Raw genomic sequence first — 26,026 nt, 5'->3', positions numbered from 1 at the left:
CAGGTCAGAGGTTCAAAACTACCATCTGCTCTGCAGGAGAAACATGAGGCTTTCTATTCCCATAAAGACTGAACCGTCTTAGAAGCCCACAGGGACTGTTCTACAATGTCCTACCTGGGGGCCACAGGTTGGAATCGACTTGATGGCGGTGAGTTGTTTTCATTTTTTGGCTGTTGTTGTTTTAATCAATAACCTAGGCATTGCTTGACCTATGAAACCAGACCTGCACAACAAGCAACGTGAATATTTTCACTTCATCGATACACTTCAGGTATCTGTGTTTATAGTGCACCCCTCCTGGCCATGAGACCCAAGCAGTGCAAGATGTATTCGAGAAAATCACCGGTGGGAAACAGAAAGGTTTCTTCCAGGTTGTCTCCCGCAAATATATGCCAAACCTAGCTGCTTGCTACACATGGTGAATGACCGTACACTAGGAGGTCAACGAAGGTAGGTCAGAGGTTATTCTCCCTGAGAGTTTTTGGCCATCTAGAGCAATCAGACTGTATAGTCTGTCCCACCCTAAATGGGGCCCACTCCCTGCTGATAAGGATGGTAGTAGATTGTTTCCTTGAAGGAGAGCCCAGGGAGGTCATGCCCACTCAAGGGTGACCAAGATTAGGCCGCCATCATGAATCTAGGGCCCGCCCATCTTGTCACATGTTTACTCCTAATCCCTCCCCTTCCTTTTACAAGTGCACCCCTAGCTCACCCCCTTCCTGTTACGCTTGTGCCTATTGCCTGCTCTGCCCACACTGTGCGTGGACCTGGCTGGTGAGATCATGGCCATCCAGGAGGTGAGCTTGCTACAGTGAAATGTGTCTGCCTTCTTCAGTTTACTCTTTCCTGTCTCTATTATTCTCTATGATTTTACTGTCATTTATATATATCATAACCATACAATTGCAGTTAGCGAACCCGTGATTATTTGTGGGGGGCTGGTTTCCCTCCTCAATCACCTTCACATGATGAGTCTGGAAACAGCATTTTCAAAAAATCCAGCGACAGATCTCTGTACGATGGTCACCTTGAGGACACATAGAAAGTAGCCTCCTACCCACATCACAGGACTTAATTGTCCACCACTCGTTTATGTGGATCTTAGAAATGATTCAAAACATGTCACAGTGGCTGCAACTCAAAACAAACAAACAAAAAGGATGGGGCGGTCTTTAAGACCACCTTGACAGCTTTTTGTTGGTGACACCACCGGGGCTGACTCAGTGCATGTCCCCAGAGGACCGGTCCTTCCACGAAGAGTCAGCAGATTTCCCTGAGGCCCAACCACACGGAGCCCACTGCTCCTCCAGAAGACAGGATTCCTGCCGGAGGACGGACAGGGGAGGAGAGGTCTGGGCGACAGAGCCATGCCAACAGGCTGGGTGTGACTTGATGAAACGGAGGCCGAAGCATTGACGTGAGTGTGGTCCCTAGCAGCGGACAGGAGCAGGCTGGTTTGGGAAACTTGGTGAGATAGGGGCACAGCCTGAAGAATGCCATCAAGGTTACTGGGCTGCACGAGTCTGCGGAAATTGTTGAGTGGGCATATGTCTGATGGCATAGAATTTCACCACAATCAAAACAAAAAAGTGAGCCCTAAATAGAGGTTCTGGATGTTTCTACCAGAGTGCACTCTCTCACATCTCCCCTGCCCTTGTCAGCATGTTTCTAGAAGATGCTGCAGGTATACTCTCCATGTAGCGTGTTCCTTCCTCTCTGCACCTCTAGTGCTCGGTTGGCACACAGGATGACCCGCGGGCCTCATGCCCAGTGAGTTCAGCAGCACCTGCACAGTGGCTCTCTCCCAGCCTCATCCTCAGCACCTCTGTGAACCCCTCTACCATCAGGAAGACTTCAGCCACACCCTCCCCTATGAGTTCTCAATCCCAGAATCCTGGGGAGCCGCCCACTTCCAAATGAGTCCCTTCATTCTGCATTCTGCCTCAGGCCTAGGGAATGCCTGCCCCCAGTATTACAGTGGCCTTGATCTTCAGAGTTCTCAGGATTAGTTGAGCTTGAGTCCGTCCCAATTCAGGGCAAGCCTGTGTGTGTAGAGGAGGCCTGGGCTCGTAGGCCTTTCGGTGGCTTTCTTTCCACAACTAGGGCACCAGGTTTTTCTCCTGAGCCACCTCTGGGTGGACCCAAGACACCAACCTTCCACCAAGTACGAACCTTCCAGCCAGCAGCTAAGTACACCCAGGCTGTGTGCCACGAGCACCTGGGGACTCACAAGCTCCTCACTATACTTCCAGATGGTTCTTCCCTCTTTGTGATCTGAAGACCACAGCAGAATCCTCTGGGGTGCTTGTTTAAAGGGCAGAGCACTGGGTCCCATCTCAGACCAACGGAATCAGAATCTCTGGGAATGGGGGTCTCACTCACTGCCATGGAGTCCATCCTGACTCACAACAACCCTACAGGGCAGAAGAGAACTGTCCCTGTGGATTTCTGAGACTGTAGCTCTTCACAGGATTGGAAAGCCTCGTCTTTCTCCAGCGCTCTTCAGTGACTCTATAGGACTGTGGAAAATTTTCCCAGAGGATTTCCAAGGCTGTGTTCTATTTTGGAGCATATGGACGCATCTTTCTCGAGGGAAGAGCTGGTGCGGTCAGACTATTGACATTTGGTTAGCAACTGAGCACCTTAACAGCTGTGACCTGGAGGCTCCCTAGAGTACCTCTCAACAAAGCCAAATGCACGGCCATTAAGTCAATTGTGACTCAAAGCGACCCTACGAGACCGAGCTGGTTTCCAACTGCTGACCTTGTGGTCAGCAGCTCAAAGCGTAACCACTATGTCACCTGGGCTCTTCCGGTTGAACCCAATGTTTAATGAACAATTTGTGCTGAACACAGTGTGGGCAAAACACAACAACGAAGTAACAAGTCTTTATCCTAAAGTTTCTAACAGTAGGTGCCTTGTCACAAAAGTATATTTTTCACCATATCTATTCGATGTGTATGATGCACAAATAATCCCAGAACCCGGACAATATGACTAAGAACAAGGAGTCAAGATTGGAGGAAGACTTGTTAATTACTGCGAGAAGCAGCTGACATAACCTTGCTTGCTGAACGGGAAGAGGAACTGAAAAACTGACTGATGAAAATGCACAGAAAGAAAACGATGTTCAGAATCAGACCAGTAAACATTATGATCAATGAAAGAAAACGTTAAAGCTGTGACAGAGGTTTCCTTTTCCTTGGATCCCCAACTAGTGCTCATGGAAACGTCGGTCAAGACATCAAACGACCTATCTCATCGGAGAAAGCTGCTGCAAAATCTCTCTCAAGCGTCAAAAAGCAAAAACGTCACTTTGAGGACTAAGGTATGCCGAAAGCAACCCATATTTTCAAATGTTTCAGACACGTGTAAAAACTGGATAATGGGGAGGGGAGACCAAGGGAGACCATGCCTTTGAATTATGATATCGGCAAAGAATATTGAACATACCACAGACGGCAGAAGAACTAACCAACCTGTCTCAGGAGGAGAGCAGCCAGAATGCTCCTTAGACGTGAGGATGGTGAGACACCATCTCCAGTTCTTTGGGCGTGCTTTCAGGAGAGACCAGTCTTTGGTAAAGTTGATGGGTCGGTGAAAAAGAGAAGGATGGACACAGTGGCTGCAACAAGGTGCTCAAACAGTGGAAGCTGGCACAGCGCCGGGTGGTCGATATTTTGTTCTGTTGTTGGGACTCTCACTGAGCCAGACCCCAGCTGATGGCACCTGACGTCCACAGTAAACGCGGTATGCTCTACTTCCCACAGATGGTATCTACTGACCCTTCCAACAACCAGGCAGGACGGGCATGATTCTTCCCATCTCTGCCTTGGGAAAGCCCAATGCTCAGAGAAGCTGTGCCTAATGAATGCAGCACAACTTTCTGAGTCCCGAGTTTGTTTTGTTTTTCCAGAGGTAGAAAGGTCATTTCGGGGGCATGTCTACTGTCACAAGTCCAGTGGAATACCTTCAACAAACAACGGTGTGTTGCTACAGTGAAGCCAGCCAGTGGGGCTTTTTTCCTGGCAGTGAGGAACAATGGCAGTCTAGCAGGGCGCCTGTCGACAGTGCTGGAACTTCATTTCCCAGCAAGCCTGCGGCCGCCGCAGAGCACGACGGATACTTAGTTCAACCACTCGTCGGCGCAGGGGCGGAGGGCCTCGTCATGGCATGACGTCAGGGAGTTGGGCATCCTGGGATATGTAGTCCCGCTTGGCCTCAGACGCCCCCTTGGATGAATGGGACCGGCGCCGACTACGAACTACAGCTCGGCGGCTGGCCGCGTCGGTGCCGGCGGCGGGGCCCGCGGAGAGCTGCGCGCCGGTGGACGGCGGTGCTCGGAGCGGCGGCGGTGCGCAGCGACCTAGGCGGGCGCCCGTTCGCGCTCGCTGCCCGGCCCGACCATGCACCCGGCCTTGGCCGTGGGCCTAGTGTTCGCAGGCTGCTGCAGCAACGTGATCTTCCTGGAGCTCCTGGTCCGGTGAGTGGCACCCTGGGACGGCGCCTCCGGGGGGCGTCAGCGAGGGACCACCTGGGGCGGCAACGGGGTCACCCCCTCCAGTGCCCCAGACCACGCCGCACCCTGGGTCACGTGAATGGTCGCGTGCTTAATCGCCCACCGTAGCACCGACTTGGTGACTGAGTTGTTTTTTTTTAAATCGTTGTATCGGGGGCTCGTGCAAGTTTTATCGCAATCCATACGCGCATCCATTGTGCCAAGCACATTTGTACATTTGTTGCCCTCATCATTCTCAAAGCCTTTGCTTCCTGCTTGAGCCCTGGGTACCCGCTCCTCATTGCTTCACTGTATGGATTTCTCCTGCACGTGCGTACTCACAACAAAATCGTCCTGTAAACTCTTTAGACTTTGAATGACACCTTATTTAGTGGAAGCCCTCTTATATTTCAGTTTGGTTTGTTTTTTTTATTCTGACTTGATGCCTGCTTGGTTCTAAAAAAATAAGTGATTGATACAGATTCACAAACATCAGGGACCACAACATCGGGGTTTTAGCTAACACACCCAAAGCCTGGCCCTCACGTACTGGCCACAGTGAGACGACCCCGCTGCCTTTATCGTTGGCTAGCAATGACAGCGCTGACCGCAGCCCAGCAGGAAGCCCAGCAAAGTCAAGTAACCCAGTTTTAACCTATTGGGCCAGGGCCGGTGATCGGTACGCAGGAGCTGATTCAACCGAGCTGTAGTAAGCAGTTTAACATGGAACGACCTACTGCAGGTTGGTAAATACACAGAAGGAAGTTCCTGCCCACCTTGCCGAGTCTGCCCTGGCTGCCAGGGAGGGTACATTTGCAGGCGGACACCTGTGAAACTGTACACCACAGACTAGTAAGTAAGCACGCGTCACCTTGTGCTTACCGTCCGCATTGGGTAATCAGACACAGCTTGCGGGTCTTCGGATAGATGTCAGCCGGGCTGACGGAAAATGTTGTTTGTTGCTGTAAAGAACCATACAACTGACTCACACACTGCTGTCTCGGCCATGTGGACCCCTAGTGACCCTCGAGGACAGGGTAGAACTGCTCCGGTGGGTTTCCGAGACTTAAGTATTTATGGGAGTAGAACACCCGTTTTTCTGCCGACGAGCGGCTGATGGTTTCCAACCGATGACCTTGCGGATCGTAGCCCAACGAGTAACCGCTAAGCCGCCAGGACTCCTGTCACTAACTGTAAGGGCTGTTTTCGGCATCCATGTCTGTTGGAACAAACACTCCACGGCAGTTCTGTAGGCATTGCCTCTGACAGTGTCACCCGGCGCTGTCTTTAGCTCCTGCAGCCCCAGTGCACACTGCCTGCCCAAGTCTCTCTCCCTTCCCATGCCAGTTCGCAGTTTCTGCTAATACCATCTTGTTGACCTGAGCAAAACTTGCGGACTGAGAAGGCAGTGTGATCTCTGCAGTTTATTTGTATTAGGGCGCACCACCTAGCATTGGCAGTGTTGACAGAAGGAGCGCTCTGCCCAAACATACATCTCAGGGAGCCCAGTGGACTTTCACTTAGGGGGCAGGTGGGGACAGGTGACCTGTGGCAGCACCTGCAGCTGTAAAAGAGGTCAGCTGGTCTTTGGGCACTTTCCCAGAGGGAACGGTGGTCGGCTTTCTTGAGGGAGCAAGTGACAATGTTGTGTGGGGATGTGCTCTGTTCGCGGTTAAAAGCTGCTGCAGAAAAGACAGCAGGTTGGCATGGGGCAGGCCCAGGATGGAGAGCTCAGGATGACACAGTCCTGGCTCTGTGACCTGCTGGCTCTCTGACGTGTTCAAGACCCTTCACATGTTGGGCAAGTCATCTCTGGCACTGTAATGCCGGGCAGCATCTCCGTTGACAATGAGAACAGCCTTGGGCAGAAGACAGGGCACGTATCACAGTCTCTGCCTTCCTGAAAGCGAAACCAGGACCTAGAGAAGTTACAGGCTTTTCCAGAGTACATAACTGCTAAGTGCCAGAGCCAGGCTAGAATTCGAGAAGTCTAAATTCCTAGTCCAGTACTTTGTCAACCTCCCTGTTATTTTTGAGCCCTGACTACCTAGTGGGTTATGAGTTGTCTACTGACCAGGTCAGAGGTTCAAAACCACCAAACAGACACTCCTTTGGAGAACAATAAGACTTTCAACTCCCATAAAGAGTTACCAAAAAACTCGCTGCCATCGATCCAGTCCACTCTGATTCATGGTGACCCTATAGGACAAGGTAGAACTGCCGCTGTGGGTTCCTGTAACTTAACTGGAGTTGAAAGCCTCATAGTTCCCCCACGAATGGGCCCGTGGTTTCAAACTGTGGACCTCATGATTAGCACCCCAGCGGGTAACACACCATTGCCACCAGGGCTCATGAAGAGTTACAGCCTCAGAAACCCATAGGAGCAGGTCTGCCCTGTCCATCCTGTGAGTTGGAATTGGCTTGATGGCAGTGAGTTTGGGTTTGGGGTGTGGGTTGGGTCGGGGGTGTTTTTGAACTTCAGCAGAGCATCGGTTTGGTAACCCCATTCTGCAGGAAGTAACTGCTAGACACAAATTCATCTTGCTGAGCCCGAGTGTTAAGCCCCCTCTGAGCAATAGCCTACTTCCCATTAGCTCTGTGGGCTTAGGGTGGGCTCTCACGGAGCTGGAGACTCTGCTTTGCAGAAAGCGCTGATAGAGCTTTGTCACTCTGGGGAGTAGGTGGCGAGGGGGTGGGAGAGGTGGGCCGGAGTCAGTCAGCTGTAAATCGTCTCCAAGGCAAGTCACCTCGGAAGTTGGTTTGAAAAGTTAAGAAAAACAAAACCGATCTGCACAGGCCAGCCGTGGAAATGAAAGTCAGGGGATACTGGTGTGATGTTTGTGTTAAATATACGTCCATTTCACTCGAATCTGGCCGAGGACGGTGTGACATCAGAATCCGGCAGCAGTGGGCATCCCCTTCTAGTGAGTTGTGAGTCCTGGGCAAAATCACGTCTCCTTAAGGCCACTGTCACCACGACAGAAGTGGGCAGAGAAGCTGGTGGAGACCAGGTCCTGAAGGGTTAGTTGAGACACAGGAGCGACACGGTGGGGGGTGGGGGGCAGTTGGAGTCACCACCTGCCCTTCTCCCTGACTACCTTGGTGACCCTGTGGGAGTACCTAGCTTTATGAGATCAAGTATGGCTCGAACTCTAACTGGGCAAGGGCTTATGTGCAGTGCTAAGCACACACACACACACACACACACACACACACACACAGACAGACAAGCCCCCTTGGCCACTGCCTGTGTTGCCAGCAGGGCTGCCACCGCAGAGATTTCAAGGCAGAGGTTCCTCTTGGACGCAGATCTCCAGGCCTTCTGAGGTACCCACGGGTGCTTTTGAACCTCCAACCTCTTGGTTAGTAGCTGAGCACTGCCACCACCTGAGGACCTTCGAGCGTGAACACTTCGGATGCTCTGTGAATAAGTCGGCACCACCCCTGACCCATCTGGACCTTCCCAGGTGGCACTGGGCTTTTACAAAGTGGGGCGGAGGTGCGTCTGCTAATCCGAATGCCCGCCCACCCCACCCCCACGACCAGCAACAGTCTTCTAAAGCTCCATTCTAAGCCCCATTCTCTTCTCCGATCTCACCTCCATGAGATAAGAGCTGGTTAGACCAGGTCTTTCTGCATGTGACCTCTGAATTTGGGACTGCATCCAGGCACATGGGGACACTGGGACATCGCCGTGGACAGCTCGTATAAAGTTTACAGACGGTGCTCTTTATGGGCTCCCCAAGAAGCAAAGTGCGCCCCAATACATGGCAAATAACCCAGAGATCCAAACCCACTGCCGTCAAGCCAGTGATGACCCACAGTGACCCTGTAGGACAGGGTGGAACTGCCCCATGGGCTTCCAGGACAAGCTCTTCGTGCGAACGGAAAACTGCTCACCGTGAGGTTAGCTGCCCATTAAGTCGGCGCAGCAGCCATCCAGCCCAGGACACCAGAGATCTGTGGGAATGCTAGGCGACCCTCGGGATGAGGACGACACCTTTAGCTTTTTCCCCTGTCTGACATTCATCCCAGTGACCCGAGCGTGTAATCAAGCACCAGGCGTGGCTCGCAGAGTGGCTGCACCGTTCCCAGAGAGGACCAGGGCTGGCTGGCGCGCGCGCGCGCGCTCTCTCTCTCTCTCTCTCTCTCTCTCTCTCTCTCTCTCTCTCTCTCTCTCACACACACACACACACACACACACCAACCACCACCCCCATCCCCATCCCCCAGCCAGTCATATGAGGCTGCATCTCCCACCAGGAAGCCAATGATGATAATTTCTTCTTCCTTCTCAGTTCTGTCAGAGGCCTGATGTTGAATTGAGTGAGAAAAATTTCCTGCCTCTGGAATAAGACACACCAAAGGCACAAGCCGCCTGCCCAACCCTTCCCTGCCCAACGCGCTTTTTTAAATATAAAAAAAATTGGATTCTTGTCAGAGAGAATTTAAAGTCTCAACAGAGGAGTGGTTGCATGCACAAGACTTGGCCTGTGTGCACCGTGGCATACCACTCAGCCCTGGTGGCGTCATGGTTTCTCACTGGGCTGCTAACCACGAAGCCAGCAGTTCTAAACCACCTGCCGCTTCCAAAAAGAAAGATGAGGCTTTCTACTCCAGGAAAGAGTTAGGCTGGGAACCCAGGGGCAGTTCTACCACGTCCTACAAGGCCGCTGTGTGTCCGCTGGACGCAATGGCAGCGATATTGGTGGGGGGTTTGGTGAAGAGAGGTGCAGCACAGATAGAAACATGGGTGGCCACGTACTGTAAGTGAGCCACAAAGGGGCTCATTCCTGCAACAGACAAATGCCCAAGACCAAAGGGGCCCCAGGAGCTGGGGGGCGGTTGCTGCCTGAGGCACAGTGCCTCACTGTTTGGGGCGAGACAGTTTGGGAGGTGGATGGGGTGAATGAATGTAATCAGTGTCCCTGAACAGCTCACTGAAAAATGATTGCTCCAGCCAAGGGGCTTTGTTGCCTACATTGTGCATATATGTAAATATATATATATAGATATATAGATATATATATATATATATATATATATAGATAGATAGATATATATATATAGATATATAGATATATATATATATATATATATATAGATAGATAGATATATATATATAGATATATAGATATATATATACATAGATATATAATGTATGTATATTTTCACAGAGAAGATGATGGAAAGGGAGTCCCTCTGTGGTGCGTAGCTGCTGAGGTACAGGGAGATGTAGGGGCCAGGATCCACGGCTTCGCTCTGAAGTTTTCAAATGAAGGCGTCCAGCGGGGTGTGCTGGGGAAGAAATAATCCGGTCAGTAGCTGGCTCGGTACCAGCCGGTTCCTAAAATGTCCAAGATGACTGAAAAAACAAACAAACAAAGCAAAACAAGGGCACCGTGCACACCCCGGCGGTCGGGCCTCCTTTCTTGAGTGCATCCGTCACAGGAATGCCGCGTGTCAAGAGCAGAAATCGAGCTCTCACATTTGGAAGGCTGGACGGTGAAATTGGGGCCACCAGCTCTGGGAAAGGGGCTTATCTCTTCCGGCTTCTGTTCCCCGGTTCCTTCGCCAGCTTCCTGTGGCTTCCCTGGTCCCCAAGTCTGTGCCTCTTATCTCTGTGTCTCTGCTGCTCACTAGCGTGCACAGCTGCGGAGGCTGTGGGATGGGGGCCCTGGTGGCTCTGGGGGTCTGGCAATGGACTGGCAACCGCAGGGTGTGTGGTTCAAGGCCCCGCCACCCTGACTGTTTCCCTCTGACCAGCATGGGGCTTAGCTTTCAGTTACTGGACAGTGAACCCGTGAAACAAGCACACGTTCTGTACTGCTTCACAGGTGAGGCAGCGGGTCCCTGCAGGCTCCTGTGGTGAAGGACAGGCCTGGGTCTTGCCCCGCAACCTCCAGTTGTTAGCCCTGGGCAGGACAGAGGAATGACCCTGGGCCTTAAACACACGCCCCTCCCCAGACCTGGCTGGGCCTCCGGGCCTAGCTTCCCCGTTAGAAGCAAGTGGGAGGTTCTGGAAGGTCCAAGCCAGTCTAGCCGCAGCCCAGAGGGTGGGCCCCAGCGACCTGGGAGGAGCAAGTGCCAGAGCCAAGAAGCATAAGAGAACCTTCCTGCCCCTCTGCTCGGGCTGCTGGCATGAAACCGCCCCCTCAGAAGTGCTCCGTGACCCTCTGTGGATGCCCCTGCATTTCCCCACCCCTTGGCCTTAGTCCATGAGCCCTCGTGGCAGACTGAGCTACCCGCCGGGCTGATAACCACCAAGTCAGCCGTTTGAAACCTCCAGCCAGTCTTTGGGGGGAAATATGAGGCTCTCCTCCCATAAACAGGGAGTCTCAGAGGCCCACAGGGCTAGAGACGCTCTGTGAGCTGTCTGGACAGTGAGTTGAGTTGGCTTGCTCGCTCTTCCGTAGTGAGTGCTGAGAGAGAGAGAGAGAGAGACCGTGAGGATAAGGCCGACGGTCAGCAGCTCAGTCGCCCAGCAAGCCCGTGGGTGGGGTAGGACTGCCCCGCGGGGTTTGCAAGACCAGCTCCGGATGGAAGCCGACTGCCACACCTGCCCCCTGCCGCAGCGGGTGGGTCCTGGTGGGCTTAACCTCAGCCACGGGCTGAAGCCCAGCACTACCAGGACCCCTTGTCTCCTCGACAAACACACTCACTTCCCTGCCGTCCACTCTGACTCCCCGCGACCCTGTAGGACAGAGCAGCACTGCCCCTGGGGGGCTCTGAGACTGGGATCCCTCGGCCGGCCAGCCGGAGCCCCAAGCCCCATGTTTAATCCCGAGGAGCAGTGGGTGGCTTCGAGCAGTTAGCAGCCCAGCGTGTGAGCACTCCCCGGCCAGGGCTGCGAATCTCGTATAGGAGTGACAGTGCTCCCATGCGTGTGGCCGAGGGGCGTCCGCTGTGTGTCACCCCGCGTTGTCAGTCTGCCAGGCTTCCCGGGACGTGACTGTCCCCGGGTCAGATGCTCGTCTCCCAGGACTGCCTGCGTGGGCCACGTCCGTGAAGCGCTGGAGCGAGCACGTAGCACACGGACACGGAGTCTCAACCCGGTTGCGCTCTGGTCCTCCCAAGACGCCTGTGTGGGGACCGTTGCTTCTCCATCACCCCACAGACAACACCACGGGGCTCTTCCTGGGCGCCGGTGCCTCCCTCCTCCCCTCCCCAGGGCCAGCATGTGCCCCGGGGTCACTGTCTACACTGGGAGCAGAGCTTCCTCGGACGGCAGTGTCTGGGATTCCTGGCGGGACGCAAGTGGAGGAAAGCTGTCCCGAGCACAGCTGACAGGAGAGCTCCCCGTCCGTGGGTCAGGGGACGCGAACTCCGGGCCCGGCGCGCCCAGGGAGGAAGCCCTGTGGATCCCGGGACCGAGCTGGCCAGCGGAGGACGGCGGGGCGGTTGAAGCCGATGCCGTCAGAAACCTCCAGTGTGACGCCTCTCGTTGACTCTTTCCTCCCCCTTTTGCCCCCTGCCCTCCAGGAAGCATCCAGGCTGTGGGAACATCGTGACATTTGCCCAGTTTCTGTTTATCGCCGTGGAAGGCTTCCTCCGGGAGGCGGATCTGGGAAGAAAGCGGCCAGCCATCCCTGTAAGGTACAGTTTCTCCCGGCCGGCTTCTGCCCTTAGAGGAAGAGCAGTTGGGGGACCTGCATTCAGGGCAAGTGAGGCGACGTCTATAAATTGCACAGCAAAGCCCTCATTTATGAAGGTATTCCGTACGAAACTCCATGGATCCTATTTTCCAGATAAAGTTCTTACCACAACCCTTGTATGAACTACGATGGAGATAACTCTCTGTGTGTGTGTGTGTGTGTGTGTGTGTGTGTGTGTGTGTGTGTGTGTGTCTGCACGCTGCACATTGGAAATAGGCTCCAGGGTTAAAGTGTTAAGGGAGCAGAGCACACCTTTTCAGGTCTGTGGGTTTGCTCACCGTCACTGTCAGCCTCTTAGAGCTCACTCCTGAGACCTTCCGTTTCCCGTGTTTTCCAACCCTTTTCCATAAGCCATCTCTGGGAACTAAGAGTTCGGGAAATCTCCTTTGGAGATGTGCTTCCAGGTCTCCCAAAGCCCGGACTGGTCACCTAGACAGTCGGATAGACTGCCTGTCATCTGTGGTGGGCAGCCCATCACAGCTTCCGCCCAGGCCCCTGGCCTCCTGCTGCTCCGGGCGAGTCTGAAACCCATGAGCCTGCTTACCACGGGCCCACCACTGAGGACATGGTGCGCGACACCACCAGGCAGCCTTGCTGGACCCCATGGGAGATGCCTCCTTTCTACAGTCGTTGAGCTAGCTTCCAGCGAGCTGAACGTGCCCCTGTGGCTGCAGTCACCTCGTCTCCTCTTTGGCCCTGAAGCTCGAAAACGTGAAACCTTAGTTACTCAGCCCTTGCAAAGACCCAGCAACGGATGTCGGAACTCACCTTCCGGTGGGACGTCTCACGTCTGCTTTGAGCTGCATGAAAATGTTGTCATTTCGCTGCCGTGGAAGGCTTAGGTTGAATCCTAGGACATTCCGGTGAAGTCCAATCCCGTGGGACGGTGAAATAACCACGGTGCTTTGTTTTCACTGAAGCGACGCGGCGTCTCGAAGCGAGTCGTGGACACCGGGTGACCTGTCCCCTTGCCCTCCAGGTACTACGCCGTGATGGTCACCATGTTCTTCACCGTCAGCGTGGTCAACAACTATGCCCTGAACCTCAACATCGCCATGCCGTTGCACATGATCTTCAGATCGGTGAGTGCCACCGTGGACAGAGACACCCCCCTCCCCCTGGAGCTACCCCCCCAAGGAGGCGGATGGATGAGTCAAGTCTAGGCTCCGAGGATCAGAGTGCAGGGTGCGGGGTGCAGGTGGGGGGCTCTCTCAGGGTTTCTTCTACCTCAGCTCTCAGGGGCGATTCCAAAAAGGACAACGGAAACTTCCCTTGGAAATAGCACAGTGGTTCTCAACCTGTGGGTCTCGACCCCTTCACAGGGGTCACCCGATTCCTAACAGTAACAAAACGACAGTGATGAAGTAGCAACGAAATAGTTTTATGGTTGGACCTGTGTGGAAGGGTTGAGGCGTTAGGGAGGTTGAGAGCCCCTGAGATAGCACCTTCCACGCCGTCCATCCCGTTGGTTGGCTGCGACTCTTCTTTCTTCCCGCTCCCTTTTGGCCTCTGCTGTAAGATTCAGTTTGCTTCCCAGTTTGATTTAAGCAGCTTGAGATTATGAAGCCAGGGGGAGCTCTTGCCCAAGGGGAGCTTGCTCCCCACGCACCCGTGGGGGTCTCCTCCTCTGCCTCCTGCATGGTGGGCGGTCTACGTGTCTGCGCCCGGTGGGTCGGCAGGGCCAAGGGAGAACGGCGTATTTCCCAAAGGATGGGGCAGACTTCCCGGGGACCGCGGTTGGGATGGTAGAAGGATACGCGGGGATGGCTATGGAGCCAGAACAGCGTGGCATGTCTGAATTGGTCGTGAGCCAGCTATGCTGTTCCCAGAGGGCGTTCCCAAGGCCGGCCGGTTCTCCTGACCGAGATGACCGGGAAAGTAGACTCCCCAGAAAGACCTGCTTGGGGTGGGCGCCTTCCTGAGAATGGGTAGGGTCTTCCTGGCTGCTTTCACTGCCGCTGGGTGGGTGGCACGTACTGAAAGCAGTTACGAACTAGCTAGATGGAAAATCTGACACACACACCCCAAATCAATCTGCTGTCTACTGTGCCCCTGCCAGCCCTAGCCAGAACCAATCATTGAGAGCTGCCAGCATGGCAAGTAAAGTGCTCGGCTGCTGACGAGAAGGCCCGTGGGTTGAACCCCCTGGTGGCTCTGAGGCGACACTGGGGCCCTGGACATGGTGGCCATGGGCCTGTGTGTTTGGTGTGCCCCGGTCACCTTGAGGAAGTTGTGTTGACTCCTGTGATCCATTTGCGTGGCTTGACCACTGACCTTTCCTGAGTTTAGCCATCACCTCCTCCTTCCAGCGAGGTCCCTCCTTTCTTTGCCCTTGTTCCCGGTTACCGTGAGTCACATGGCGCTCTCTCCCTTCTCTCCCTCCAGGGCTCTCTGATCGCCAACATGATCCTCGGAATCATCATTTTGAAAAAGAGGTAAGCGCACCATTCTTCCGGGGTATGTTTTGGGACGCCCCCCAAGCCAGCATGTCCAGCTGGTGGTCCGAGTTCCTTCTCCCCAGGGTAGGGTGCTCTCTGTGACCAGTGAGACGCACATCTCTCAGCCAGGGGGCCAGGTAAGAGGCCCCACCTGTGACTTGGTGACCAGTATTGGCTGGGCGTAGACCTGAACCGGTGATACTGTGCTCACCCACAGACCAGCTCACCTAGAATCGCGAGGTCTCGCTGGGAGTGGGCTGTCTGTGTTGTGCTGATGCGGGGATTCCTGCAGGCTTTATCTTCAATCCGTCTCTTTTGAGACCTCGGAGGGATGAAACGAGGGAACAGAGAAGCCATGCCAGAGCCAGCAGGAGGTGCAAGCCTTGCCCCGGGTCCAGCATCCTGCACCTGGACTTCTAGCCCCTCAGCCGGGAGAGAATAAATTGCAGGTGGTGAAAGCCCTTGACTTGTGGAAGTCAGGTTATATGCCTAAGGCCTAAATGGCCAAGAGGAGGGGATGATGCCATCGCTGTTGGTCCTCTTGGCCAGGTGCGTGCGGCGCCTTTTCTAAGTCTTTGTCTTCCCCCTTTGTTGGGAGCCTCGTTCTCGCAGCCGAGGAGGAGAGGAGGGGTCTCTGAAGAGTGTGGGCATTGCTCAGGGGACATTCCCCATCTCCAGTAAGGCCCCAGTTGTTCAACTGGATGCCAGCTCTCCAGCGGCGCCCAGCTCCAGCCCTGGTTGTTACTTGGTGGTAGCTTAGGTCCCTCTCAACCCAGAGGGCAAGTGCCCAGATGTGGCAGTCCTTTCTATTGGCGCTGTCATTAGAAGGACGCTTGTCCTGCTGACAAGGCTCCATGTCACGGACCGTTTCTCTCCCAGGTGTCTGTACCCCCAGGTAAGGATCCTTGTCCTAGACATCTGTCTTGTAGCTTCTCTGCTTTTAAGCAGGCAGAAGAAGGGGCTTCAGAAACTCTGTTGGCAAATGGAGTTAAAAGATACAGAATTCTTCCACAAACACTGTGAAGCCGGCTGTGTGAACTGTCCAGGCTGCAACCAGCCTGCTTCCTGGTAACATTGGCATGACATGCCTGCGGCCCTTCCAACCTCTGGTTTTGCCTCCAGACAGGCGTCCGGAGAGACGTGCTGCAGAAGGTGCCGTGTTCTCCTGAGAGGCGCCCCACGGGCGCAGGCCTTTCGCAAGCACCTCTGGCCCCCAAAGAACTGGTTTTGGGTCTCATTTCGAATCCCCTGAGGCCTCTCGGGCCCTCTGCAGAGCCAGTTCATGCTCTCATGCGAGGCGCTTGCTCTCTGGACTTGCCTCGGGCAGAGGCCCCTGGCATTTACAGTGTGCTCGTCTTCCCAGGATTGAGACCAGGTCTCTGCCCCACGTCACCGCCCCTGTTCTCCGTGAGGTTCTTGACCCAGGTGGTGAACCTCTTCCTTGCCTTCCTGCCGGAGGGTCCTCGAGATGTCGCTCTGCCCTCAGAAATGCCTGTGTCCTCTTCCCCACCCTGACCCCCGACCTCCAGTATGGGCCTCCTAGCCCCTCTGCCTCCCTTGGCTGGCTATTTTGCTAGTTCTCCTGGGCTCTTATGAGGTGCCGGGCCCTGGTGGCGAAGTGGTTACGCGTTGGACTGCTAACCCCAGGGTCAGCAGTTTGAAACCCCCAGCTGCTCTGAGGGACAAAGACGAGGCTTTCTACTCCTGTGAAGAGTTGCTGTCTCAGAAATCTACAGGGGCCGTGCTCCCCTGTCCTGCAGGCTTGCTAGGAGTCAGCACTGACTGAAAGGAAGGCAGTGAGTGGGCCTGGTTTCTTCTTTGGGGCCCAGGTTGGTCCAGCGCGTTTGAGCAGGAAACCTCGTGTGGGCTCTTCCTGAGGGCTGTTTGCTTTCATTCCCTCCTGTGGCCCTCGGCTCGGCCACCAAGGTTCTGAGAGGGCTGCTGCTTTGGTCAATGACGAACATCACTGGGAGTTCTCCAGAATGTTCCTCCCTCCAACCGCACAGCCTTTTTAAAACTCCCTTCCCCCGAAAAGAGTCAGCTGAGTTGTATCCTTCTTGAAATCTCCCCTCCCTCCCACCCCCCGTGACCAGAAGCCCAATGGCTCTCAGTTAAGGTTTGGATTTAGATGGACACTTGAGAACCAAATGGAATGTCATTTCCAGTTGGTTTCAATTTCTGTTGTTGGTCGAAGCCAACTCTTAGCCAGCCAGCCATGAGAAGCTATTTCTGAATGGCCCCAGGGATGTGTGTGACTGAGAATATGCCGGCGTCTTGACCTGCTGACTTTTGTGGACGCTGATGGGCCCCAGGGGTTCGGACAGTCGTGTGCTCAGTGATTCCTTCTCCTGTGGATTCTGACTGTGCAGACGACGTGGACCTCGGAATCTGTGGGTCCCTACGGCGCTTTGTTCTTCTCCCTGCAGATACAGCGTATTCAAGTACACCTCCATCGCCCTGGTGTCTGTGGGGATATTTATTTGCACGTTCATGTCCGCCAAGCAAGTGGTAAGAATGAGCCTGCGCACACAGCACACCCTCTGCTCACCTCTGCCATGTGTCTAACACAGGGAGTCCAGCCTCAGCCTCTGAGAGACGGGGCGGGAAATGAACACACACCCCCATTGCCCCGCGCCCTCCACCCCCCGGGCATCGTGCACGACCATCTGGTCCCTGCCTGTCACGTTGTCCCTTTTTTCCTAGACGTCCCAGACCAGCGTGAGCGAGGATGACGGAGTCCAGGCGTTTGCATGGTGGTTACTAGGCAAGTGCAGCAATTCCTGCAGCTCGGGCTCCTGCAGCCCTGTTTGCCGAGCTGTCTAAGGGCCACGTTTCTCGGCAAGACTTTGGCTAAACAAATTCGACCAGGGAGGAGAGGGCCGCCCGAGAGCATGTACCTCAGAACGCAAGGAGGTATTTAAGAATCGGAGAAAAGAAATTGCCCACGCTCCGGGCCACGTGCTATCGGTTGCCGCCAGTACAGAGGAGCGTCTACAGTGCCTTCCACTGTGTGGTCTGCCAGGCCTGGGAGTAGCCACCTCTACAGGTTAGGGCGGTGGACGTTGTGTGTTCCCAAGGGACCGTCCCCAAGTCTTGGACGGACTGACATTGTCAGTTTGATCTTCCATGTGGCGGTGTCCCAAACCTGGCTGGTCCTCAGACTCCCTGGGGAAGTTTCTGAAAGTCCAGTGGGTCTCTCTGAGAACTGCATTAGACCACTGTCAGAGAGCTTTGCTCTCACCTCGAGGCGCTGAGAGGTGCCCCGCTGTCCAGTGCCGGCCCTGGAGGCAGGAGACGTGGGGGCTTGGCTACTTTATCTTTGAAGGGTGCTACCTATACCATAGAGAAGAGCTCCTTATGGGCTATGGGAGACCCACTTCACCCAGTAAGGAAGATTGATGGGGATGACCATGCAGTTCATGGGAGGAGTGGGGGGTGTGAGTGCTTCCGGCTCGCCGGAACTGCAGTCCCTGCTTCCCCTTGCTCGCTCTCACTGGCGAGATCACAAGCAGTTCTCCCAGAGGCAGTGACTGCAAGAGACATCCATTCCCTGGAGGATGTGGGGGGTTGACATCGACCCAGCCTTCCCAGGGGCGGGATGGGGTGTATGGAGGTTTTTAGATGTCCACAGCCTCTGACTCAAGTCATTCCACTCGGGAGAATTCATCCCAAGGAGAGTTGGCAGCCTTCTGCGTACGGGTTCCTGCTTAAGGCTGGGCGTGGGTTTTGATCGTGAGGCCGCTGGGAACTAGCCAGCTGTGCCCGGGCCGTGGGAAATCCTAAGTGGGGGCAGACCCTGGCGGGGTGGGGGGTTTGTTGTGCAATGACATGAAGGGAAGTGCAGGAAAAAGAGGGGAGCAGTGAGCACCATACAGTATATAGGAGCGAGCTTGGACAAACTCATGGAAAAGCAGACTTGGAAGAATGGGATTTTGCACGAGTTGTTTCCAAGCTCCCTCATGTTGGATGTGACCCTTCTGGGTGTGAAAGGGATGCAGAGCTGGGGAGACAGCAAGACACTGGGTGGTGATGGCATGGTGGGTCCCTCGGGACCGCTGCTGCCCAGGGGTAAGCACCGGGTAACTGTCTCTCTGTCTCTCAGGTATCGGGGCCCTGACGTTTGCGCTTCTGATGTCGGCCAGGATGGGCATCTTCCAGGAGATGCTGTATAAGCAATTTGGGAAGCACTCCAAGGAGGCTTTGTTTTATAATGTAAGGAGCATGCACGCACGGCACCGGGGCGGAGGGAGCGGTGGGGGCATCAGGGTGCAGTGCCTCCTGTGAAGGGCACCACCCCTCCCGGGCAGTGGACCCGCAGGCTGCACTGGCAGTCAGACTACGGGGACATGGATGCGCTCAGTGAATGCAGGGCCTTGGGAGAAAGACCTGGTCGTCTCCTTCCAAGAAGCCAGTCGTCGGAAACCCTGTGGAGCATTTCTGCTCTGACAGGTGTGTGCCCACCGGCATTGACCCGATAGCAGCCAGGTGACCATGGCCAGTGACGGGTGTGTCTTAGCCAGGGGCAACCCCAAGGGACACAGAGCCTCCACCTCCATATTCCCATCAATAGGAATGGAGTAGCACCACTGTGGGAGCCTGGGATGGAGCGGGTGGTTTGGGAGGGGGCGTCAGAGGAGGGTCTGTGACCCCGGGCCTGAACTCCCTCTACTAGGCCGGCTGGCCTTCCACCCTTCCTCTTGCCCACCAGGCTGGGGTGAGGTAGTTGCCTTCAGGCCGAGCCACTAACCCTTTGTACTGAAGTTGCAAACAAGCAGTTTTGAGATGGAGGATTGGAGCGGTCGGGTGCTGCCGGGATTTGAAAACAAAGGAGCATTCTCGTTGGCTCGCCTCTGCCAGCGCAGGGCTTGGTGCAAAGTAACTGTGAGCTGCCAGTTACCGCCATGGGGGAGGGGGGGCGTGGGGGCTTCTCCTGAGTGCATCCATCCCACGTTTCCTCTTCCCGCCTGCTTCCTGGACCTCATCCTCAAATCTTTTCCCTCCAGTCTCCTAAACTCCCTGAAATCTGCCTTTTGCAAACCTAATGATTCAGGCCTAATATTTCCCCCTATTTTCCTTTTTTAAATTCTAAATAAAAATGAAGCCTAATTGTTGAGTCCTGTGTTCGTTGTGAGTCGGTGCCGACTCTGTGGCGGTTTTGTTGATGCTCGCCTAGGGAGCCCTGGTGGCGTACGGGTTACTCATTAGACTCCCAGCCTCAAGGTCAGCAGTTCAAAACCAGCAGCCTCTCCAAGGGAGAAAGATGAACCTTTCCGCTCCCGGAAAGAGTCGCAGTCGTGGAAATACGCGGGGCAGTTCCACCCTGTCCAGCAGGGTTGTCGTGGGCTGGTCCTGACTCAACAGCACTGAGTCAGGTGTCCGCTTAGCATTTCCGTGATAGTGAAGTGCAGCCAGTCCTCTGGGCAGGAGGCCTGTGATTGCCCCGTGGGCTCCCCTCCCCCGCTGTAGTCTGAGGACAGAATGCCCGCTCTTGTGCTCGGTGACAGGCAGCAGTCGGGCCTCAGTATACCCAGGTGGCATCTCCTAGAGGTGGGCAGTTTGCACTCACCCAGAGGCAAGTGCTTCGGCACAGAGGCCTGGCACCTGCGTTTGAAAGGCTGCAGCCACGAGAGCCTGGCAGGGGCCACCGAGTGGCCGTGGGTCCGACATGACTGGTCGCACACCCCAGACACTTCCGATGGCTGGCCTGACAGCTCGCGCGCCATCTCTCCCCTGCAGCACGCCCTCCCGCTGCCCGGCTTCCTCTTCCTGGCTGCGGACATCTACAACCACGCGCTGCTGTTCAGCAAGTCCGGTGAGTGGGAGCTGGGCACGGCCGGCTGGTGGGCCGGGGCTTTGCCGAGACGGGTCTCCACCGGCGCCGGGCCGCTGCGCTTCGCAGGCTCTGAACCAAACCACCTGCCCTTCTCGAAACAGGCCCGCCTGCCTGCCCCTCTCAGGAAGGGACTGCTGCCATCAGTAATCGGAGCAGCAAAAGCCCTGTTCCAGAACCTTCTGCACTCTCCTCTGGAATGTGTGGAGTTTGAGAGTGCAGCCGAGTGGGAGCAGCGCACCGTGAGGTCGAGTGGGACAGCAGGCCAGCCCTCTGCCCCCTGCCCCTCTCCCGGCCGGAGCTGCCCCGGCTCGCGCGGGGCCCATCGAGCTGCCTGGCTGGGGCAGGAGGCGGGAGCATAGGCGGTCATTCCTCCCCCAGGCCTGACCAGCCAGGCAGGGTGTCTGCCGTCACTTCAAACAGGCATTACTAGCGAAAGTGACTGGTGCTAACTGACATGGCCTGGCTCCTGACGCACAGAGCGCGTCACCCAGGCCAAAGAACACGCAGGCCCCAAGAGTCACGGGTGACGGCGAGGCTCATGGTGCATCACCTGGCGTGCTGGCCAGGCAGGGCCTGCGTCCACCGGTGACTGCTCTCTGCCTGAGGCAGCTCTGGGCATCGTGGCCCTGCTCCCGCCTGCAGCCAGAGGGGCTTCCAGAGCTTGCTTTCAGCCCAGTCTCCCCTCAGGAAGGGCTGATGCAGAGACGCGAAGGCCTGAGCACTCTACACATTCAGTCACAGGTTGAGCAGTTTGCTGTGGTCTGCGCCTGGCGCGGGAATCGTGGGCGGAGAGAGAGAGCGAGCCAGCCAGCCCCGGTAGATGGATGTGGGGTCGGGAACACGTTTGCGGAGCAGGAAAGGCCTCGAGATACAAGTGAAATCCCCATCACGTAGCCCTTGTCTCATGCTGTTGGGCATCTGGATGGACCCACAGTCTCCATCGAATAAGGAGTATGGGCAAGAGCGCAGTACCTTCCACGATCGATCCCTAGTAGTGGGCGGAACGTGGTTGTGGCCCTTGATAACTGTTGAGGAGGAATTAGTTTGTACAAGGAATACGCCAGCTGAGCGACTGCCAGTCCCCCTTCCACCTTGTCAGAACCAGAACGAGGGCACGGTCCATGCATGCTAACGCTGGCCAGACCGAGGACACGGTCTGTACGTGCTTACGCTGGCCAGACCGAGGACACGGTCTGTACGTGCTTACGCTGACCAGACCGAGGACACGGTCTGTACGTCCTCACATTGACAACAGACTACAGATGGCACAGTTCCCTTTAAGATCCCTGCACCCTTGGGAGGACGACAGATCTCTGCGTGCCTCTCCTCTTGTGTCCCCACCACTTGGAACATCTCTGTGCTTCTCTCTGTCACTATAAAGGAGATCCCATATCCAGGTAATCCGTTTATTTAAAAGTTGACTTTGGTTTTGCCTCTAAAAACCACCTAATGGCTTTTGAGGCTGCTGCTGCCCAGGACCAAGGCAGAAGTGCAGCCCGAAGTCCATCTGGAACGCTCTGTCCGGAGGAATGCTGGTCAGTCTGTCCCTTGTTCCCAGAGACGCAGTCCCATGCCTCTCCTCTCTTCTGTCCCCTGCAGAATGGTACCAGGTTCCAGTGCTCGGCGTGACCATGCCCATCATGTGGTTCTACCTGCTCATGAACGTCGTCACTCAGTATCCTTTGTCCCGTCTGCCGGGGGCCTCCCGGGCCGTGTGGACCGAGGAGACGTCTGTCCTCGTCTTCTAGCTGGGCAGTGGCATGTCCTGCGTCAGTCAGGAGGTGACGGAGACCTCGTCCCTTTGTTGGGAGTAAAGTGGATGCCAACGGTGGCGGTGAGGGTCTACCCTAGACCTTCTGTAGGGCATAGGTGCCCAAACTCCCTTGGCCTCCCGCCCCCATTGCGAAGAAAACTCACCCAGAGCCCCCGGCAGCTAAAACGTGTGCACGACAGCTCATAGTCTGTGACAAAAGGGTAGGTCTCTGCTTTTCAGCACCCCTGCATCATTGCAGTGCCCAGGAGGGTAGCATTGCCCACTGTGGAAAAAACAGTGTAAGAAAGGGGTGCTCGGGAGTCCTGTGAGTAATGTGGATGCTTTGGTCCCAGAAGTCATCAGTTCAAAACCAGCAGCCGCTCCGCAGGAGAAAGATGGAGCTTTCTACTCTAGTAAAGAGTTCGTCTCAGACACTCACGGGGCAGTTCTACCCTGCCTTCTAGGCGTTTGACTTGATCGCAGTGAGTTTGTGTGTTTTGGATGAGTAATTAAGATGGGCATAATCCACTACTGTCAAGTCGATCAAAATGACCCCGTAGGACAGAGAACTGCGATCTCTACTGAGGCAGACTGCCTCGTCTCCCTCACACACCACCTGGTGGATTCACACCCCTGACCTTTCCGTTAACTACTGCCCAGCAGGGCTCCCTAGGAATTAGAATCTGACTTGAACAGGCGGTGATTTCTACCTGGGCGTTTCTGGTGTCTTTGGACACTCCAGGTTATCATACGCTGCCCTCACATTCTGAAAGACTTCTAAATCATCAAAACTTTTCCCCCTAAATGGGTAGTTTGAAGTATCTCCAAATTATCATAAAACCCACTGAATATTTATTGAGATTAACCTGTTCCTCTGGAATCGCCTGAGTTCCCTCAGAGGAAGAGGGTGGAAGGGCCGGGGGCTTACTGTAGTCGCCTTCTGCCATTGTGGAAGGTGGCCTGCAGTGTAAGTTGGCTGCAGGGATAATGTCAGGCAGTTTCTAGACTGGCCCTCGGCTCCTCCTAAGGGTCAGTGCTGTCACCCACAAGTGGATGCACCTTCCCTCCAGTCTGTTCTCAGTGGGGAGGCTCCGCCAAAACCCATTCCCTTTGGGTGACCCTGCTGGCCTCGGAAAGACCGGTGACAGAGCTTCCAGCAGCCCAGCAACACGCCAGCCACCACAGTAGGACAAACTGACAGGCAGTGAGCAGATACTTCACGTCAGTGGTGAGGATGGCGTCGGCCGGCAGGGTTTGGTTCTGGGTACACGGTTTCCCACTGGGGCCTGCAGGCAGCACGCAGGACAGGAGTCTCATGGGTGCCCTACCAAGGAAGCGCCCAGGGAAGCCCGAACAGCCCTCCCATGTTTTGGTTTTTCATGACACTGGAAGCCACGGTGCCAGAGTGCTCTGCCCAGAACAGGCCCTTAACTCCCCCCGCAGGTACGTGTGCATCCGGGGCGTGTTCATCCTCACTGCAGAATGCGCCTCCCTGACCGTCACGCTGGTGGTGACGCTGCGCAAGTTCGTGAGCCTCATCTTTTCCATCCTGTACTTCCGGAACCCCTTCACCCTGTGGCACTGGCTGGGCACCGTGCTGGTCTTCATCGGGACCCTGCTGTACACGGAGGTGTGGAACCACCTCAGAGCCGCCCGCAGCCAGCCTCCCAAGGACAAGGAGAACTGAGGTCGGGCCCTGGTGCGGAGACGGCCGGCCAAAGGGCAGTCGCCAAGGTCAGGGCCACCGGTGGCACCGGATCAGACTCGCAGGAGGTCCGACCCCAAGATCCGTCGGGAGACTAGAGGCCCGTCAGCTGGACTCCCCGCCAGCCCTTCTCTGTCCTGTTATAGTTACCAAAAAGGCTCAGGCCCTCGCTTGCTTGTTGGCTTTGGTGTCTGCAGAGATATGCCTGTGGCCTCCTCCAAAATGGGGCATCTTGTTGCTGGGGAGTCACCATTATGCAGCGGCCCCGCCCTCGGCAGCGCCTTCCACCTGCCCGACGCCCCGGACCAGTCTCAGAAGGACCAGCCGCCCAGTGAACACAGTGGACGCCCCTGTGAGCCAGGCCAGTGGCTCCAGAGCTGGACCCCGGGCCCACCCCCACCCCTGCGCCCTCATGTTGGGTTTTTGTTTTCTATGCAAAACTAGGACGCGCATACCCGGAACAGGTGTGCCGCCACCTGTGTGCCACCCTGGCAACCAGAAAGGAAGGGACTGTGTTCCACAGAGGCGGGCTCCTCCCCTCCATCATCCACGTGCCTGGACCGGGAAACTGGCTCGGGGGCAACAGCCCTGCCCCCCTTGGAGGCACCACCCGCCCGGGACAGACACGCAGGGCAACAGAGGCTTTGAGGGGGCCCGGTGCAGCCTGGCCACTCTGACCAAGACGCGCCACGCAGAACCACACACACATACACTAGCTGTGTGCCACGGGGCGCTTCAACAGCCTCATGGGAAACTCCCGTTTTCTCATCGTTCGTTTTTCTACACTTTCTGCAGCCTCCCCCACCCCCTTGGACAGTGTGAATACTTGGGGGGCAGGGGGCTATGGAAGTCAGGTTAAATAACTAAACTTGAGGTGTGTCTCTGTCTCTCTCTTCCCGCAAAGTATCTTGATGTCCCCAGTGCTGTGGAGGACGAGATGGAGAGGCGTGTGATGGGCGGGCAGTTGTTTGGCGGAAGAAGAGCGAAGCAGCCCTGTCATTCCCCGTGCGCTCTGCTCACCCCACCCAGGGCTGGGAGGCGCGCGGGCTCTCTGGCCCCTTCTCACTTGGCACACGGACAAGGCTTCGCCGCCTTCTGGGGGTGGGTGGTGGCCCCTAGGTTCCTCCACAGGTGGCCAGGCCCCCTCCCACGTGGGGCAGAGCTATAGACGGGTCTCGCAGCCACAGTGTGGCAGGGTCCTGTGACCCCTGGGTCACGTGAGGCAAGCCCCTTTAAGGCGCCCCGTGTTTTGCTTTATCAAGTGCCGATTCTAGTTATCTTATTTCTGCCCTCACCGCAGGGCCGGCCAGCGGCTGGGTCTGGTCATCACTGGCCCAGTGTCCATGCGCACGTATTCTAAAAGGTGCTCGGAGTCAGACTCAGAAGGCACGTTCTTGAAGTTCCACAGAGCGATGGGGCTGTAACTGCCGAGTGGTAAAGACCCTCGTAGCAAGACCCCCTCAGTCCCCACTTGGCCGCGGAGCCCGTCCCCAGGGGCTCCGTACCGTGGGGGCAGCTGGACGCCGAGGGCCCCAGGGACGGCTTTCTGATGATCATCGGTGACTGCTGTCGGTCGTCATACTTTGTTTACTGATTTTCAATCCAAGGATTTTCCCCAACTCTCTTTAAAAGGGTAAATGGACAGCATTGTAGAGAATCCAACGTAAGACCCCTTAAACACCTCTCCTCCCTCTGGGTCCAGACCTTGTGCTTCAAGGGGGTGGGGGGGATAGGATACCATTTGTGCATGAAACTTCTGAACTCCACCCGTACAATGAACATCACGACACCAGCCAGAAAAGTGGTGCCAGCCTGATGACACAGGTAAAGGAAATGACCTTTCCTTTACCTGGAGAGTTAGATGATGTTAATGTGATACCTGCGTCCCTTCTTAAATCTTCACATTGTCAGTGTTTGCTCCTGCCATCCCTGGTAGCGTTGGGCTGTGAGCCGCAAGGTCCGCAGTTCAAAACCCTGTGCCACTCTGCAGGAGAAAGAAGGGGCTTTCTACCCCCGTGAAGAGTTGCAGACTGAAGCTCACAAGGGCAGTGTTTATTCTGTCCCGAAGGGTCTCTTTGAGTTGGCATCAACTTAATGGCAATTAGGTTGGTTTTGGGGGCGGCAATTAGTCATTGAGTTTTGAT

At 55.6% G+C, this 26,026-nt stretch overlaps 1 protein-coding gene across 1 annotated transcript; it reads left to right on the top strand.

Annotated features, from left to right (window-relative positions):
* The first annotated feature begins 4,226 nt into the window (after nucleotides 1–4,226).
* Nucleotides 4,227–24,755, top strand: SLC35B4 (solute carrier family 35 member B4). The gene is made up of 10 exons (XM_075558686.1): nucleotides 4,227–4,483; nucleotides 11,981–12,094; nucleotides 13,133–13,235; nucleotides 14,539–14,588; nucleotides 17,018–17,099; nucleotides 17,295–17,355; nucleotides 18,694–18,803; nucleotides 20,328–20,403; nucleotides 22,024–22,099; nucleotides 23,621–24,755. Exons 1-10 carry the CDS (start codon nucleotides 4,407–4,409, stop codon nucleotides 23,862–23,864), a joined length of 993 nt encoding a protein of 330 aa, XP_075414801.1. The 5' UTR covers nucleotides 4,227–4,406; the 3' UTR covers nucleotides 23,865–24,755.
* The last annotated feature ends 1,271 nt before the right edge of the window (nucleotides 24,756–26,026 follow it).

The sequence above is a fragment of the Tenrec ecaudatus genome, chromosome 9 (genome assembly GCF_050624435.1).
Source record: "Tenrec ecaudatus isolate mTenEca1 chromosome 9, mTenEca1.hap1, whole genome shotgun sequence".
In the NCBI taxonomy this organism is placed as follows: domain Eukaryota; kingdom Metazoa; phylum Chordata; class Mammalia; order Afrosoricida; family Tenrecidae; genus Tenrec; species Tenrec ecaudatus.
The sequence above is the reverse complement of the archived record's forward strand: the minus strand, read 5'-3'. Positions and strand labels throughout refer to the sequence as shown.

What these genes read in the sequence shown, in the direction of transcription:
- SLC35B4 (XM_075558686.1), top strand. Translation starts at nt 4,407, where the DNA reads ATGCACCCGGCCTTGGCCGTGGGCCTAGTGTTCGCAGGCTGCTGCAGC. An exon ending in CGGCCAGCCATCCCTGTAAG is followed by an intron (nt 12,095 to 13,132) that starts GTACAGTTTCTC and finishes CTTGCCCTCCAG; the next exon opens with GTACTACGCCGTGATGGTCA. An exon ending in AGGAGGCTTTGTTTTATAAT is followed by an intron (nt 18,804 to 20,327) that starts GTAAGGAGCATG and finishes TCTCCCCTGCAG; the next exon opens with CACGCCCTCCCGCTGCCCGG.